A 16,910-nucleotide genomic window follows, 5' to 3' on the forward strand; every position below is an offset into this window, starting at 1 on the left:
AGCCCACCAGGCAGGGCTCAGGGTGGGAGCCGAAGCAACGTGACACGGGGCAGAGCTGCTTTCCGCACCCCGTCTGGGCGGAGGCGGCCGACTGCCGTCAGGGGGGAGAGCTAATAAGCTCTTATCTCACACAGACCTCCCACCATCCTCCTGGCAGATGAGGAACAGCGTAGGCGAGGGAGGGAGGGAGGAAGAGACTGTCACCTAATTGCTCCTGCGTCACCACAAAGAAAACGGAAACATAAGAAAACAAAGGAAGCGTTTCATGCCTGAAGAGGTGGGAACTGTAGAAGGCCTGGCCAACTGAGCAGCGCCTGGCCGGCGTTCAGCACGCATGGCGAACCGCGAGCGCGGTCAGGGCCGTGTGGGAATGGAGCAGGTGTCTAGCGCCACTCCAGACTTCTGAGAGAGAACCACTCGAAAATGCAGGCCTTTGAAAATGAGCTAAAGTGCAGAAAATGCCCTCAGCTTTGACCAGGGGGTCTGAAGTGTGGGCGTAGAGCGAAGGGAAGCCAGCCACACTGTGTTCGGTACATCCCCCTGTCCTAACCCCAGGAAAGCAGAGATCTGGCAGACTGCACGATGTGAAGTGTGATGCTAGCGCAGGATCTTACGGGTTGACACATTAATCTTTGGTCCCACTGTTGTGTTCTTATGAGCAGCTGTTAACAGAGGCTGCTCAAAACACCTTACATTTCATTAAATTCCCAACATCCTTATGGGTTAGATTAATAGATACCACTAGTGAAGGTAATAGTTGGAGGCCATAATATTCCTGCGATACTGGCCTAGAAAGGACAGGAGCAGCTTATTGTCAGTAAGTGTAGAAGACACGAATACATCTGTGTAAACCTGATAGACATCCCACTCAGGCTGTATTGTGTTAGTCAGCCTGGTGCAACAAGTCTTCAGCATAGAAAGAAATGCAGACAATAGAACACTCAGCCAAACAGGAAACAATTTCTGATGCAGTGGGGACATCTGCTGGTTTTACTGTGAAGTGCATCATGACCTTTCACCCACCTTGATCAGCCAAAACTAATGCCACCTACCTCGGGCCAATAAAATAATCAGATTCAGAAAGGCTAAGAAAATCATTACTGAAAATTAAGTAAACACTTTTGGGAGAGGTATGTTGTCTTGCATGTACCTTTGGATCCACTTTTGTAGAAAACATTTAATGTTACAAACATCCAAGGAGAGACCCTGTTCCTGCTTAAGATTTGCTACAGCAGGCACCCTACTGAACACCACAGCGCACACTAGGCTATGGCTCAAAGCAGAGCTTTTCAGCACGCTCGAGTTTCGTCCGCAAAATAAAATACAGCATACGTCATGTTCAAGTATATAAGACGTACAAACACCAAATCCATTTCTCACGGAGTCTCAGCTGAACTTTCAGGAAAAGAACATTTCCGTCAGTTATCATCAGTTACCGTTAAGGGTCACCACATTTTGGGTACGAAACAGTGTACCCGAACTTTATGGATATGTAATTGGAAGTGCTTAGTAAGTGGTACTAAAAACCGGAAGTGAAACTATCCCAGCCTTCTAAATAGTACCTGAAATGTTAACATTTATTTGGAGGCATAGGATGGCATCACTCCTCTGAGAGCTGAAGAAGTCTTTTTTTTAATTCATACTTTTTATTGAGTAAAAATCTGACGTGAATACGTGCAGACTAAAACCAGTGTAACAAATTCACCACGATCGAAGAAAAAACAAAAAGTTCCGCATCCGCCTGTAAAAAAATAGGATCTATCGCTAGAGAAATCTCTTACGTCTGCAGAGCAAACGCCTTGTGGAAATATACCTATACCCGTGCAAAGTCTGGATGTCTTTCCTGAACACGTTATTAAATTACTGATTTCTCTCCCCACGCTTAAACAAAAGGTTGCTTTTATGAATCAAAGCATTCTTTGTAATAAGTCAGCACTGAACTGTCTTTACACTGTAAATATGTAGTTTCAAGTCCTTCACTTTACATTTCAACTAAGATTTTTCCAAAAATATGGGGGAAAAAAACAAAAAGAAACAAACCAACATAAAACAATAATTACAGTCTCAGGTCCACTGAGCGCGCACACACACGGTTGCTTGCTCGCACACACACCTGTCAGCGGCGGTGGCGGCTGTGGCTCGAGTGGCCGCTGTGCGAGTGTTTACTCTTGTGGGAGCGTTCGTATGAGCGGGACCTTTCGCGACGCTCTCGGTGCTGCCCCCCCCCAGTGGCACGCTCGTGCCGGTGCTTTTTGGACGCAAGGTCCGCGGGGCCACGCTCGCGCTCCCTGTCGCGCTCGCGCTCACGGTCACGAGGCTTGCTGCCTGAGCGCGAGCGCTTCCTCTTATGTCCATGGCGGGCGTGCTGCTTCAGCTCCTCTGAGCGCTGCTTCGACTTTAGGTGCGGCAAGAGGGGCGAGGGCGGGCCGTGGTTGGCGTGTCGCCGCGGTGACGGACTGCGACTGTGCGAGCGGCTGCGTGAGCGTGAGCTGTAGGTGCCTGAGCGACTGCGTCGGTTGTTGTAACTAAAGAGGCAAGAAGAGAGGTGGGGGTCAAACAAAATGTCAGCCATTTTATGCATTTGTTAAATCTGTAGCTGCTGGTCACTGGTTGGTTAGAGAGAGAGAGAGAGAACGTTACAGTGAGCGAGATACTGACTGTCGTCGAGGAGAGCGTGACCGGGAGCGCGAGCGCGTCCTAGAGCGCGAGCGGCTGCCACTCCGGCTGGTGCGACCCAGTTTCCCCTCCTTCCTGAGCCTGCAGCAGGACAGAGGACACGAGCACACTCAGACGCAGCTCTGCTGGCACACACTAATACAGCAACCAGCTACTGCCACTGAGATCCAGAGCGCAGCACACAGCCACTGGCCAGTAGGAGGCAGCGCACAGGGGCCAGCCCAGCTACCTTCCCCACCCCACCCCACCAACAGAGGGCACTCACTCACCCATTGTGGGGGCTCTTGGAGGCCTGGGGCCTGTCCTCGGCTTCCTTCTTCACCGCCTTAAGGGCCTGAGGGTTGGGGGATTTCTCGTCCACCTTCGTCACGCTGGGAGAGGCTGCCGCACCAGAACAAAGCCTCGTTAAAACAGCGGGCCAACCAGCCTGGCACCCTCCACCGAGTTCAAAACGCAATCCTCACTTTTATACAGCAACAGTGCACTACAATGCAAAGGCTACAACTAAGGGAGGGAGTGGACGAGAGGAGGCGGGGGACAGCTGGACTTACAAGGCTTGGAGGCAGGAGAGAATCCGCCCAGTGTGGACAGGGCAGGTGTGCCGTCCGGGTTCAACCCCTTGGCCTTCAGCTTAGCCTCCTGCAGAGCCATCTTCCTCTTCTCCACCTCACGCTCCAGCAGGTCGTAGTTCGGCTGTGGGAAGGACCATTTACATTTTACATTTATTTACCACACACAGGACATTAGCACCTCCCGCACGGGCCAAGATCAAGACGCCGACCAGAAGAGAACGAAGGATGTCAAACAGTAGCGCGACAAACGTTTGGCCAAAGCCTTTACAGATGGTGAGCCCGCAGCGGTGGCACCAGGTCGGTGGGCGCGCGTGAGCGGAAGTGGACCTGAGAGAAAGCACGTTACCTTCTTCCTTGTGTAGAGCTTCAGCGTGGTGATACAGATGTCTTTGATCTCATCTTCTGTGGCTCCAAACAGAAGGTACCAGTGAGGTCGAGAGGGCAGCGGAATCTAAAGAGGGGGTCGTAAGAGCTGATATCAGTGTGACGGTATGTGCAACCTGTAGGAATTAAAACGACCCTGGCATTACTAGTGCCACATGCTCTGCCTGCACTACCAGGCGAGTTATAGCAACACGGGGGGCCGGCGCCTGCCGGCAGGAGGGCAGTACCTGTAGTGCTCGGGCAGCAAGGTATATGCAGGCGCAGGCAATGGTCTCTGCTTGAAACCTCACGAACACGTTGGTGCGAAGGCTGTCGTTCATGTAGTTCCTGCAACACAAAAGGTGGAGCGCAACATTGCCACGTCTCCCTGAGCTCCAGCCAATGGCACAGCCCAACCCAAGCCCACCCCCACAGGCAGGAGCCGACTCTACCCACGATGCAGTGCGTGCATGGCACGCTTAAGGAGACTCAGGTTTAGCTTTGTCCATTCCCCCCCACCCCTCTGTCTCTCTCACTCCTGACTACTAACAGACATGCAGATGAGCGCGTGTTCACACTGGAATGGTTCACTGGGCTTCTGCACGTGTGCAAAAGCTCAGGTGCGCTACAGACGAAGGTGGTTACAATAAAAGGAACAATGTGTTGTTCGACTCCGCACGCAAGACACTAACAAATAACACTGCCTCCATGAGGTATGCATGCAAAATTCTTAGTTTTAACCATGCGATCCCATCCGTCTGGGCCCAAAGCCCAGGGAAAGCACGGGGTTGTGAGACCTGCCAGGACAGCTTGACTTTCCACCCGACAGAAGTGAAAGGTGTGATTTAGGATGCGACACGGGGAGACGCCGGGAACCGGCAGCTGCACAACACTGGGGCAGGGCATGCGACTCGAGCCGTGACACCATGCACTGGGCGGGGACAGGGAGAGACGTAGGACAGCTAAGAGAAGAGTGTAGCTGCTACCCAGAGACCAGACGGACAGAAATCCACACTGACGCGGTCCCCGGCAGATGCGAGACCACCACACTAGGGTTAGGCTACCAGAGTGATGACAGACTGGACAAATGGACATGAGCTCTAGAATTACTAAAAAAAGACAAAAGACTGATGAGGGTCAGGGGAAGTGGATGGGGTGATGATGCAATTTAAACATCCTAACGACATCACAAATAACCTTTTGCCATACAGTGAGAATTCAGTACAGCACACAAAAAAGGCTGGTACTGCTACACCTGGGTGCATTTACTCCCAACCTCTTCTGCACAGCGCTAGGTGTATAAATGTAGTTTGCACAGCTATGCTGGAGGTCTATTCTGAGGCAATACATAAGGAAAACAGGATGTGTGGCCAAACGGATCCCTGAAGAAAAAGTCTGTGCAGGATGGTGATGCCTGGAAGACATTTCTAGAAACCAAGTCAGTGTGAACACACAGACGTATACATGTGACTTTTAACTACAAAAAATAAAAACACCCTGAAAATTCTTAATATAATGCCAATAAATATGATAAATATATAATAGCTAGTTTTTTTTCTTCCAAACACCTACTTGCTTAACTAAGAAACTTTAAAATCGTAATGTTCTAGCATTCATTCTAAAACTACCTTTGAAATGAACAAAGGAAAAAAGATACTTGCAAAAAACAACAAAACAAAAATACAAATCCTTTTGGACAACCCCAAGAAAACAAGATGACGCTGCCAGATGGAAAAGGCACCCCCTCAGTGATTCTCGGGCAGAGAGCTCTCACTGGATTGGCCGTCTCGAGACGGGCAGCCAATGGGGGGAGATTCCTGAGGTCATGTGGTTGGAGGAGCAGAGTTCAGAGGTTCTTTATGACACTTACCATCATGGACTACCCTTTAATCAAAGAGTAGAGAGAAAGGACAAAGTTAAACTGAGATCTCCGTTTTTTAAAAAAAAATCCTCATTCATGAAATTACAGACTCAAGCCATGAATAAGGAAAAATAAAATAAAAGGTGAAAAAAGGCAGTGAGTGAAGAAAACTCAAGTCCATCAGGTGTAGGGGGGGAAATTAGAGGGAAGTCTTATTGAGTGGGTTGGCTACACGTGGTCACACAGACGCCTTATTGAACAGGCTAATGTACTCACCAGGCTGTCTGGACTAGTGTTTGGTTCCTCTCACAGTCAAGGACTTGCAGGTACAGGACGATGATCTGAAAGGCAACAATACGCGTTACGCAATGGCTGCAAACATGCGACTACGGCGAGGCTACAGAGGCCATGCGACCCAGTTTTTCTTGAGCCAGAATGCTGCTAGTCCAGAAGGGCAGTGTGCGTGCGAGACTCACCTTGTGCGGGTGCTTGACGTGGACACAGAAGCCGAGCTCCTTCAACACACGCCGCTCTGCTTTGATCACCTGGTTTTTCGTGTTTATGTAGTTCTGGTCGAGTATCAGTGGACTTGAGCTCCTGATTCGTAAAGGAATGAAAATAATGTTTTTCCCCCCAGCCCAAAATATCCAGCAATAAAAGACAAGAGTGCCTTTTTGCTTGATTTTGCTTGGTTTCTTTTGTTTTCTTCCCTTTTTGTTTTTTTCCCTTCCAACCAACTAAAGGCAACAGGTCCTTTTTTGACTCCTGTAATTTCAGTAAAAGGCTTTTAGTCCTGCCGCATGCCACAAACTCCCATCCCCATCACAGCTTAAAACAGAAATGGCACACCTTTACCGACAGAGCACAGTGCTGCCACCACAGGAACACAGCACTATTCAGAGCGAGGTGAAAGGGGGAAAATACGCGTCTAAATTACTGAGGAAACAGGCACTCTGTTGGATGCCCGTACTTGCCGTGTCTGTGAACAACTACTCTGTCTACACAGCCTCTCATACCTTTCTGGAAACCTTCCCTCATCACTCAGGTCAGACACTGCTTTGCTGGACTTAACCTGGAAATTGAAGCTGGACCTTTCTTCTCCACCAGGAAAACAAAACTGTCTACAAAGACCCGTGATCCCGAAACCTTACAATACACAGCAATAAAATCACATTTTCAACCAAGTCAAATACTTTGACCACTAAAATGTGTAGTTTCTTTGTACATGCCACAGACAAAACAAGTACATAATAGTTATGAACAAGTACAGACACATCGATCAAATAAAACAGGCTACACTAAACTAGTTAACCCTTTCCTATGGGTGTGTATCATACATTTTCTGATTAAGAGACAACTTTCCTCCACTCACTTGAATGGATGAAAAACCACGTTCTTCAAAACAATCAATCAAAAACACTGTGGCAAAACACTAGAAAGTCTCAGACAGATAAACAAACTAAATACGCACACTAAGGTAAAATGTGAAAATGACTTGAATAGTAACAGTCACAAACATTACACTCAGATGTGGCCTTGACAACCTGTTTCCTGTTAAAGGTCCAAATACGTATTCTCAAAAGTAGACCCGTGCACATAAAGAGGACAATCAAAATGGGGCTGAGCGTATTGAGTGCCAGGGACATTACTCAACTTTATTCCACAGTGATGACTCAAAAGGAGAGAGAGAGAGAGAGAAACAGCAGCATCCTCTAGTCTAAGTAAAAAAGCCAAATGTCATGACAGTGATCAGACGGTGCAGGTACTGACACTACATGATGACTATATCAGGACCGGGATCTGAGACGTGAAACCAAAATTAAAAGTACTACTCTAAGGTGTGAATTTCTGTAAAAGCTGTGATCATCTGAGGTGGTTTGTCTGTTTTAGCATGTCTGATTAAATATTTTTAAAAAATAAATAAAACATGAATTTAAAAATAAAACAACAAAACAAAAGTGTCACCTGTATAAGCAGAGACAATAAGCTTAAACTGAGATACAGGAGTCTCCCAGACCGTTCAGGACCAGCGGCCAACCTGTCGTCCCCGATATTCCCAGTGACCGCTTTCAGACCACTGGCGTCTCCCAGGGGAGCGGGGGAGGAGGGGGAAGCGACACCTCGCTCACTGTTGCCATGCCGACTGCTTCATCTCTACGTACCATTCCACATCACCCAGGCTTTGGTAAATGTAGCTGGTCGCTGTTAGTTGGTTGCAAGGGAAAAGAGAATTCAAGTTAATACCGCAGTCTTTACTCGGTTAAAAAGTTATACTGCCCACCCCTTAAAAAATACTTATAAATCTATCACCACCCCTACTATAGAATCATTTTTACAATTTCTCCGTGTAAAAAAAAAAAATCCTTTTGAGTGGTTAGGAGGCATTTTTACTTGTTCAGGTAAGCAGAAGACTATCTTGCTGTTACTACCAATTATGACTGATGATGAAACTGAAAAGCCTTAAAGTGGTTTAGAGTACATAAATCAAACAAAATGGCACTCAAATCAGGACATCCTAGTGAAAAAGGCACAAACTATTCACAGTTAACATGTTTTAAATATACCTGATTCACTTTTATATAAGTGATGTTAAATGTTACACAAAGAAAACATCTCATCGAGGTGGCAGGTTGTTGGCACAAGCATCAAACGAGGAAACAATAAGTAACAGTCTCATTGATACATACCTTTTTCCTCTGATCTGCCTTAAATGATGAAAAACATTAATGACGTCCCTTATTCTGCGCGGGGCTTCTTCAATCTTTGACGCCAGATTGATACAGGCCATGGCAACAATCTGGGGGAGCAAAAATAAATAGAGGCAATATGGGATCAGCACGGGGCGGCACACTGCCTCCACACGTCACAGCAACATCACTTTGACGTATATGACGCACACACTGCTAGCACGCGCTGATGAGGTGAGCGCTTTAACACGTCACGGGAAACGTCACAGCGGAGCCGCCATGAAGGCAACATGGCTGCCGCTGCTACGTTGTAGCTACGCACAGCGGGCCTAGCCAACGTGCTAGAAGCCGGCTGGTTTTCTTACCTCAAAACTGTGTTTCACAAATGACTTCGAGTAGAAAAACCGGTGGAAAAGGACTTGTCCGGTTGCCATGGCCACCTGGAAGACAAGTAAAATGTCGGTGTACGTCAAAAACGAGATTCAAACCGCCGAGACCTCAGAATCAACGCCCGCCATTTTGTTTTTGTCTAGCCAGCCCGCTAAACGTTCACTAAAGATGGTTAAAGTCAAAGAATATCGGACTACCGCGCCATTATTTATATTTGTCAAGACATACGTTACTAACATGACTCCATGTGATTAACATACCATCGAAAACCGAGGTAAATTGTTTTCCCACACGGATTAACATCGTTACTAAGACATTTTATAGCTAGCTACGCTATCTTGCCAAACAGGGTCAGGCCGCGCTTCCTAGATTATATGAGCGAGCTAGCTAGCTAACGTTACATAATCTGATTTAGACGGGTTTAGCACCCCGCCAAGTGTGAAACAAAGCGCGGATGTAAAAGCACCGTGCGAACATTAATCCACCTGCGGCAGTCGTAGCAGAATCCCCGCGGACTGGATCAGCTCACAGCCGAGGATTCGGAGGTCAGTTTCGGTGTGCAAGTCGAGGCCATCCAGCATAGACGGGGTCGGAGACAGCTTCTCCTCGGGTATCAAAGAATTGTCGATCGTGAGGAACACTTCAGAATAAACTTTGTCTCCGATCAGTATTCCCTCGCTATTCGTAGAGGTATTTGTCGTGGTAGCCGACGGACCTGTAGCCGTTGTCGCCTCCATCGTTGCAATAGCGCCTAGCGCTCGAGAGCCGGAAGTATGACGCACGGTCGGCAGCCGTGTAACACCAAAGTTACAGTCAGGTACACATCCGCGTTTCGTGTCCTATTAATGTTGATGATATATAGATCGGGGCCTCTTATTTATGAAAAATATATATTTATAACATTTATTTCAATACAACATTACATAAGTGGATACATTGAGCATTAATAGTGTCTCTATCAATATTACTCTAAAAAAATAACACGATTCACCCTTTAAACGTTAATTCTTTTTTTAAACGAATAGCTGTTCAATTTAAATGATTAACCAGTAACGTTTGTATACACAAATATATTGAATCCCATCATTTTCAGTCACGCCAAAGTTTCAATGACGTCGATTCCAGAAACTCGAGTATGAGCGTTCACCGCTGAGCCTGAACATATCCCTCCGCGAGTACGTCTCCGAAACGTGACCGTGAGCTCAGCTCAAAAGGTGCGCGCGCCGTCAAAGGACCGCACGCTATGCGTACACAATACCCGCACGTAGCCGTGGACTGATGCTACCAAACAGCAAAGCGTAATTAGTTTAAAAAATGTCTCAATCCAAAAGTAGTCCTTTTAGTTCAGTAAAACTGGGTCTTCAAGTCTCGATGGCCGTTGGATTCATATGTAAATGTCAAAACAACAGGTTATTAGTAGTCTAAACCCTATCCCGTACGGGCTCGCTCGCTGTGCTGCTGGAGCAGCTCCAGCGACGCGAGCTGCTCGTGTGTCCTTGCCACATCCTCCGCAGTCTCTCTCCACTTGGTCCTAACTGAAGGGTCTGCCCCACTCTCCAGCAAAATGCCCAGGACCTGTTGAGCGAAGGGGTCACTGATGACTAACAGACAAAGTGGACTGTACTGGGCACCGGGGAGACAACGTAATGAAAATAACAGTTAAGATGTTGACTTAGACTGCCAAATTTAAGTCATATTGCTTTAATATACGCATTTTACTAACCCAAGTGGGTCTCAATCAGAGCCAAGAGATTGCAGATTCAGCCCTTAAAGCTGATGTAACCAAGTTTTTAAACAACAGCGTGAACTACATCCTGATAATGACCCCTAAAATATGCTCAGATAAGGCGAGAAGTTTCTCAGCCTAGCACAGTGAAGTGTAGGAAGTGTGCATCTCTCCCCACCCAATTACTCAAGTTTGGGAATTATGGCGAAGTGCCTTGCTTGTGGCTTACTAAATTATCATATTAAAAAAAGTTATGTGCCAAGTGTGCCTGTTTTTGAAAATAAGTGATTTGGAGAAAGGTCTGACTGGAGGGATTGGGATTGGAGGAAGTGGGTGGGTCTTGGTGTCTTAAGTGTTGAAAAAATGAGTCGGACTTCAAAACTGGTTACAGCAGCTTTAACATGCTGAGGTGTAGCCTACTACCACAGGGAAAATGTTACATGGTGCATGGGTGTCCTCCCCCCCCCCCAGCACTGGGCTCGGGCCGGGTCCGTACCCCCTGCTGTATAGACCCTCAAGCCATCGGGAGCATGGGCACCTTGCAGTGTCCCCTCTCCACGGCCAGGTGCAGCGGTGTCCGTCCCAGGCGCTCGGCTGCGTCCACCTGCGCGCCGTAGTGCAGCAGCAGCTTGGCGGCCTCGCCGTTGTCCTGCAGGGCGGCGTAGTGCAGCGGCGTCATCTGCAGGCCATCCCTGTCCTCCAGGCCGGATCCGCTCAGGATCAGCAGGTGCACCACGGCCCCGGAGCCAGCGCGGGCCGCCAGGTGGAGCGGCGCGGCCCCGTCCACGTCCCGCGCGCCCACCGCTGCCCCAGCTGCCAGCAGGTGCTGCAGGATCTGGGGGAGGTGGGGTTTGTGGTGGAGGGAAATGTGGAAATGAGAGAGAAGATGAAGGGAACAGGAAGAAGAGAGAAGGTGGGGGGTGAAGTGATGGTGGAGCGCGAAAAGCACTGTGTGTCACCCACCCTGAACGCCATCTGCTCCGTTGAGTGCACTTGGCATGACACACTGGCAATGCAGCGTTAGCCTCAAGAGCAAAGAGGGCCTGACTCCGCCTATGGGCCGTAGCATAGACATTACTGACAGAAAAGCCCTACAAACTTATGGGATTATCTTAGATACACAAACCTCGGTGGTAGTAATGTCTAATGACATCATTTAGCATAAGGCTTTATTTGTAAACACTGAAGCACAAGCGCTTCAGGCACGAATAAGCCCTATAGTCATTATAAACTCAAAAACAAAAACAAAACGCCCACAAACAAAAACATATCTTAACTAGAGTTTTAGACCTTTGTTATCTTATCTTATAGAGTGTACTCATGTTGTATATGCTTTGACAATAATGCGTCTTTTGTTTTTGAAAACCATCACTGCACCTTCTTCGCCGCGGAGCGGGCGCACAGGTGCAGCGCCGTTCTCCCACCACAGCCTGGGAGGTTGGCGTCGGCTCCGCGGTGGAGCAGGAGTCTCGTGCCCGCCTCGTCGCCCACCATCACCGCCAGCTGCAGGGGGCTGGGCCCCAGTGCGCCCGCCCCCTCCACATCCGCCCCGTTGTCCAGCAGGAGCTCAGCCAGGTCACCCCGCCCCCCAAACACCGCCCAGTGCAGCGGCGTCCACCCGTGCGAGTCCCGGGGGTCGGGGGCAGCCAGGTGTTGGATCAGGACCCGTGCCGAGCCCAGGTGCCCACCGGCCGCTGCCAGGTGGAGGGGCGTCTGCCCGCAGTCGGAGCGTGCCTCGTGCGACGCCCCCTTGTGGAGGAGGTATTCGGCGGTGTCTGCGTCACCCCCCATGCAGGCCCGGTGCAGGGGGGTGCAGCCGAAGAAATCCCGGCGGTTCACCTCCGCCTGGCCGGGGCCAAGCAACAGCCGCAGCAGAGCCAGGTGACCACAGAAAGCGGCATGGTGGACGGCCGTCCAGCCATGAGGGTCCCTGCAATGCCAAACGTGCACACAAACGACGTGCCGTCGTAAAAAGCACCCCGTGTCTAGAAAAGCTAGTGAACGCTGAGGGCAGGCCAGAGTGCAGACCAGCAACACATTTTCAAGGAGAGAGTGTTTTGCTTCCTCATTTAATTCAGAACACACGAAGTAACATCCTATTTCTCTGGACACATGGTGCAATTCTGACAAGCTCTACAAATGTAACTACCAGTACAAACAAACACACACCTGGTATAAAAGCAGATGACAATCTGCCATAGGTTAAAGGTTGTAGGTCACTCACTGGCAGTTCACAGGGATGCCATGCTCCAGCAGGGCCTTCACCTGCTCCAGGCAGCCGTCCCAGGTGGCGCGGTGTAGCCTGCGCTCGTCCAGCAGGGCGTGCCGGGGCCTCCGGCAGCTGTGTAACCTCCACTGCCTGCTCCTGGCAGCGGCAGCGGAGGACGTGCGAGTCCTCCTCTCTGAGGGGCCGAGGGTCACCGAGTCGTGCAGCGCCAGCCACCTACACTGCAACTCGGGCTCTGCGTATGCCATGCCGCCAGCGGACCCTGCAGGCTGGGAGAGGCACGGAAAGCTCTGGAATACGCTCCGGTGAGGTGGGAATATGTTTACAGATGAAGCCATAATTGCATTATTTATTCGATCTGAATCAAGAAGATGAAGTTGCCTCATAAATTAAAATGTCTTACAGTACAGACAGGATCCACCAGGGGGCCGTGTGTGTTAACAGTCCCCAAGTTTCTTTGGCAAGTACTAGATCATTTACACAATACCAGTTCTGAACCACATTTATATGTTAGATAACTGTCCAGGCTACAATAAATCATGCCAGAACATTTTACGCAATGTTTAATGTCTCATTCCATCAGTGCCAGCAACCATCAGTCATACCACGAGTGCTTGGCAGATTTCAGCGTTCTGTGTTTTCTACTCTATTATACAATCCAGAGACCTCGCCACCATGGTATCTGAGCGTGATGGCTTTTTAAAATGATTTCTATTCACTTTTCTGGCAGGGTGTCACTTGATAGTTATTGGGTGTTATAAAGTTATCAGACATTACGCAGATACCAGGATGTTATTTGCCCTTTACATCACACACATTTAGTAGCATTTAAGGCGACTGTTTTTCACTAATAATGCATGTGTGTAGCCTGTAGAAACAGCTGCACAAAATACAGCTCAGACACACGAGTATTATCTTCATGAGGATCTTCCACTAAACACTAAGTGAACAGAAATCTTTCAGCTTTTTACAGTGATCAAAAAAGTGGATTTTACTCCATCTTACTGTCCATTAACGATAATATTTTATCTCTATAGAGAGACCAACAAACACCCCCCCCCCTCCCCCCGACATTATCACATGCAAGAGAACATAGAGTACCTACAAAATTACACTCTCAGTGCCAGTGACAGTGTGTGTTTGTGTGTGTGTGTGTGTGTGTGTGTGTGAGAGAGCCAAGTGGAGCTGTGAGCAGCGGGGGCCCTGGAGGCGTGAACGGCCTGTCATGGTGTGGGCGTTCGGTGGTGTGTGGGTGGATGACAGCCAGCCCAGCAGCCTTCCTACCGTTATTTGTCACTAAGCCGTTACCGGGCTCTGGGCTGCGTCCCGGCCCCCGCCATCGCCCTCTGCTTACAGGAGCTGGTTGGAGCAGAGGAACTGATGCCAGAGCTCATAAACCATCCCCACATCAAACCAGACAGTGACTTTCACGGAAGATGTAGGGGCATGAGACAGTGTTTCACAGAAGTAACAAAAGGCTCTTTACAGAAGTAACAAAAGGCCTGCCGTCGTCGTCTTTGAAAGGGAACGTTTGTACCTTTGCATGGCAGGTCTGTTAGGAGAACCTCGGCCCCAATCTGAGCGACTCGTAAAAAAGATTTGCGAACGAAACTCCCACTTAATCCTGCCCGAGAGGAAGAAAAAAAAAGAAGAAAAAAACCCAGACCCCAGGGGGTGTGCGCTGGCACATCTCCGCACGCCACGTTTCTGGAAGAGAAGTGAGACAAGTTACACTACCTCTCCGGGGCAGCCGCGCCGGGAACCGTTGCGCGCCGGCCAGGTGCTGGATCGCTGCTCCTCGGCTCGCCGCTCCGTCCGCGGGGTTTCTTTGCGCTCCTAAGAGGTTGCTATGGAGCTGGTTTTTCCGACAGAGACTGACGCAACGTGATGGTATGTTGGCCGGGAGGAGGCGGGAGGGGAAGAAGCTCGTGTTGGATCCAGAAACAAAAGGCACTGCGCATGCCCAATGCCCCCATGGCAGGCACACACACGCAGCGCGCTGTGAAATGCGAACGCTATGCTAATTACGCACTCTGGCTCGTGAACGTCCAACTCCTCCGAGGGACTGATCTGGGATCAGTTTTCACCTTTCATTTCCCAGTGCGCACCGTCACTCAGAAACTGGCCCTAGACCAGCACTCTTGGTCTGAGATGTTTGATTCCATATGCATTTTGTAAAACCTGATTTACCTGGAACAGGTTTGCACCTGTGCTGTGCAAGTTACTCCAGAAGTGGAATTAAATAATCGTCCATTGGCTGTTTGCCACTGGAACATGAGCTAAAGCAAAGTTACGCAAAGTTAGAAAGAGGGATTTAGTATAAGTGCAGAATCACCATCTGAAGATTAAGATTAACATGTTAACAACAACAACAAAAATCGATATTAATAATCTAAACAATGTAATTAATAAGCATAAACAACAAAAAAACAAAATCCAATTCAGAACCCGCCACAGGATTCAGTCGCATTCAGAATTGAATTTAATAAATAGCTTTGGTTGTTGCACAGGTACTAAACATTAATTTACGTACTTGCGATCTAGCCGTGGTGACACTCGAAAGAGGTCACGGAAGGGAAAGCTATCTCGTTTCTAAGCGGGATCAGGTGGACGTCACCGCAGCGGTCATCCCAACGTCCGCGGAGGAGTGACGCCACCCCCTCCCCGAGGGGCGTTTGTAGGAGCGCGTGGGAGGTCTGGTCGACATAAAGGGAAGGGATGAAGCAGATTCAGTACGATCTGCCACATGGTGTAAATGTTTCTTTTTTTTAATTTTGCTTTTTTTTTTTTTTTTTTGGAGCTCGAAATAATTCACTACCCTTTTGAAGCGTTTGTAGAATATGCCATGTTATGTTCTCTAACAAACCAAAAGAGGGCAATGTCGTTCCAATTAGGAGCGATTTCTGATTGTGTCCACTAGAGGGTGGTGTTTCATCATCTAAAATACTGCAACAATGCAGAATGAATGAAATTAATGTACTGTTGCGCTTAGTGCAGTTTAGACTGGTTCAGTTCTTATTGTCTGACAGCCTATCGACATCTTATTGTGCCACAGATTCAGCAGTCGACGTCCATATTAGTTTTATTGTTTTCCTACATATGCTTACTGAGTTCAGTTCGGAGTGTTAGTGCATGGCCTTCTCGGGACACTGAGACTGGTGTTCAGATTTGGGTACTGGAACCAGCTCTTACATAAGGTCAAAAGAGCAACTTGAAGCTCTAGCATTTATGCAGGGGAAAAAAAACTTATATTATAACATCTATTGGCTTGTGCTTCAGATTCTTGCCAATAGTAATAATCACTCAGTATCAAACCTGCCATAATGAATCTTCACAACACTTCTAACATCTGCTCATCTCAAGCGTACAGTCTGCATCAGTGACCCTGTTTTCAATTCATATTAGTTGGATAAAAGGTCCACTACGTTTGCTTGAACACTCACCTGCGGATTTAGTCAGTGAGTGTGGGAGGAAGCCCGGGATGAACTGCTCCGGGTCCTCACGGGATTTCCCTGCAGGGGCTCGACATCGCAACACCTGTCAGGGCACCTCATAAAACTCCCCTGAAAAAAGCTTGTGTTTACCGTGGCTCTCCAAGTGCATTTGTCTTCAGGATGAGTTCGTTTAACTGCTGTAGCACACTGTACATCCAGCGTGGGGCCACCAGGCAGGGGGTCTACAGACAGACGATAATTCAGACATCCCGTTATGGTGCCTCAGCGCGCGTGAGCAGCGTGCATGCTGCGGAAAAGAAAACACGTGCAGCTTTTCCAACTCGGGACGTAAAACACAGCACGGTGAAATTCATGTTGAGTGGTTTGTTTTTCAATTCTCCCAGCGAGGCCGAGAGTGAACGTGAATTCTGAGCTGCTGGATGTATTTTCCTTAAAGAAAACAAGCAACTGGCAAAATGTCAAATCCCCTCAGCACTGACAGAAGTTCAAACATTCCTAAAAGTAAATTCAAACACTTTTGAGAGCATTCAAATTTTCTTTATATATATATATATATATATATATATATATATATATATATATATATATATATATATATATATATATATATATATATATATATATATAAGAAGCTGAAATTGCCTGCTCTTTCGCCTCCACAAACTCTTTATTATATTTAGGACTGAGAAAAGTCTGCATGCCACACTATATATGGTAAATTCTCGAGCTAACTGATCAAATGTAGAACATCAAGCTCTAGGGGAACAGCTGCCATCCATGTGGATGTACCATAGCATCTAATAGCTGAACAGCTTTGGAGTATTTGACATCCTTTCTATCACCTCTGCTGTTGCATTTTCTGATTTCATGGGCTTTTAAAAAAAAGTTGTGTAGAACTTTGGTTGAGTCTTGTAGTCTCTCTGACCTCGTGTGCACCCTTCATGACCTATCTG

General features: G+C 48.1%; 2 protein-coding genes across 7 annotated transcripts; both read right to left on the minus strand.

Annotated features, from left to right (window-relative positions):
* Positions 1 to 1,609: 1,609 nt before the first annotated feature.
* ccnl1a (cyclin L1a) lies at positions 1,610 to 9,313 on the minus strand. Of its 4 annotated transcripts, XM_027026874.2 has the most exons (11): positions 9,035 to 9,313; positions 8,525 to 8,599; positions 8,160 to 8,269; positions 5,949 to 6,069; positions 5,749 to 5,813; positions 3,860 to 3,959; positions 3,595 to 3,699; positions 3,228 to 3,369; positions 2,946 to 3,057; positions 2,659 to 2,757; positions 1,610 to 2,525 (listed from the first exon to the last, which is right to left on the minus strand). In XM_027026874.2, the coding sequence occupies exons 1-11, from the start codon at positions 9,284 to 9,286 to the stop codon at positions 2,117 to 2,119; spliced, it is 1,590 nt and encodes a 529-aa protein (XP_026882675.1). In that variant the 5' UTR covers positions 9,287 to 9,313; the 3' UTR covers positions 1,610 to 2,116. The 4 variants fall into 4 exon arrangements, with proteins under 4 accessions (XP_026882675.1, XP_026882677.1, XP_026882678.1 ...); XM_027026876.2 differs by lacking the exons at positions 8,160 to 8,269; positions 8,525 to 8,599; positions 9,035 to 9,313 and adding an exon at positions 7,511 to 7,610; XM_027026877.2 differs by lacking the exons at positions 1,610 to 2,525; positions 2,659 to 2,757; positions 2,946 to 3,057; positions 3,228 to 3,369; positions 3,595 to 3,699 and adding an exon at positions 5,482 to 5,495 and having other exon boundaries at positions 3,866 to 3,959.
* A 143-nt stretch (positions 9,314 to 9,456) lies between these two features.
* On the minus strand, positions 9,457 to 15,098 carry si:ch211-203b8.6 (ankyrin repeat domain-containing protein). 3 transcript variants are annotated; one of them, XM_035525110.1, is made up of 6 exons: positions 15,036 to 15,098; positions 14,240 to 14,781; positions 12,500 to 12,771; positions 11,653 to 12,205; positions 10,814 to 11,110; positions 9,457 to 10,124 (listed from the first exon to the last, which is right to left on the minus strand). In XM_035525110.1, the coding sequence occupies exons 3-6, from the start codon at positions 12,748 to 12,750 to the stop codon at positions 9,978 to 9,980; spliced, it is 1,248 nt and encodes a 415-aa protein (XP_035381003.1). In that variant the 5' UTR covers positions 12,751 to 12,771; positions 14,240 to 14,781; positions 15,036 to 15,098; the 3' UTR covers positions 9,457 to 9,977. The 3 variants fall into 3 exon arrangements, with proteins under 3 accessions (XP_035381003.1, XP_026882680.2, XP_035381004.1); XM_027026879.2 differs by lacking the exon at positions 15,036 to 15,098 and having other exon boundaries at positions 14,240 to 14,936; XM_035525111.1 differs by lacking the exon at positions 15,036 to 15,098 and having other exon boundaries at positions 10,041 to 10,124; positions 10,772 to 11,110; positions 14,240 to 14,936.
* Positions 15,099 to 16,910: the final 1,812 nt, after the last annotated feature.

The sequence above is a fragment of the Electrophorus electricus genome, chromosome 4 (genome assembly GCF_013358815.1).
Source record: "Electrophorus electricus isolate fEleEle1 chromosome 4, fEleEle1.pri, whole genome shotgun sequence".
Classification (NCBI taxonomy): domain Eukaryota; kingdom Metazoa; phylum Chordata; class Actinopteri; order Gymnotiformes; family Gymnotidae; genus Electrophorus; species Electrophorus electricus.

What these genes read in the sequence shown, in the direction of transcription:
- ccnl1a (XM_027026874.2), bottom strand. Translation starts at nt 9,286, where the DNA reads ATGGAGGCGACAACGGCTACAGGTCCGTCGGCTACCACGACAAATACC. An exon ending in TTCTGCTACGACTGCCGCAG is followed by an intron (nt 8,600 to 9,034) that starts GTGGATTAATGT and finishes CTTGTCTTCCAG; the next exon opens with GTGGCCATGGCAACCGGACA. An exon ending in ACGTCAAGCACCCGCACAAG is followed by an intron (nt 5,814 to 5,948) that starts GTGAGTCTCGCA and finishes GTTGCCTTTCAG; the next exon opens with ATCATCGTCCTGTACCTGCA.
- si:ch211-203b8.6 (XM_035525110.1), bottom strand. Translation starts at nt 12,750, where the DNA reads ATGGCATACGCAGAGCCCGAGTTGCAGTGTAGGTGGCTGGCGCTGCAC. An exon ending in GGCATCCCTGTGAACTGCCA is followed by an intron (nt 12,206 to 12,499) that starts GTGAGTGACCTA and finishes TTGGCATTGCAG; the next exon opens with GGACCCTCATGGCTGGACGG. An exon ending in TGGAGAGGGGACACTGCAAG is followed by an intron (nt 10,125 to 10,813) that starts GTGCCCATGCTC and finishes TTCGCTCAACAG; the next exon opens with GTCCTGGGCATTTTGCTGGA.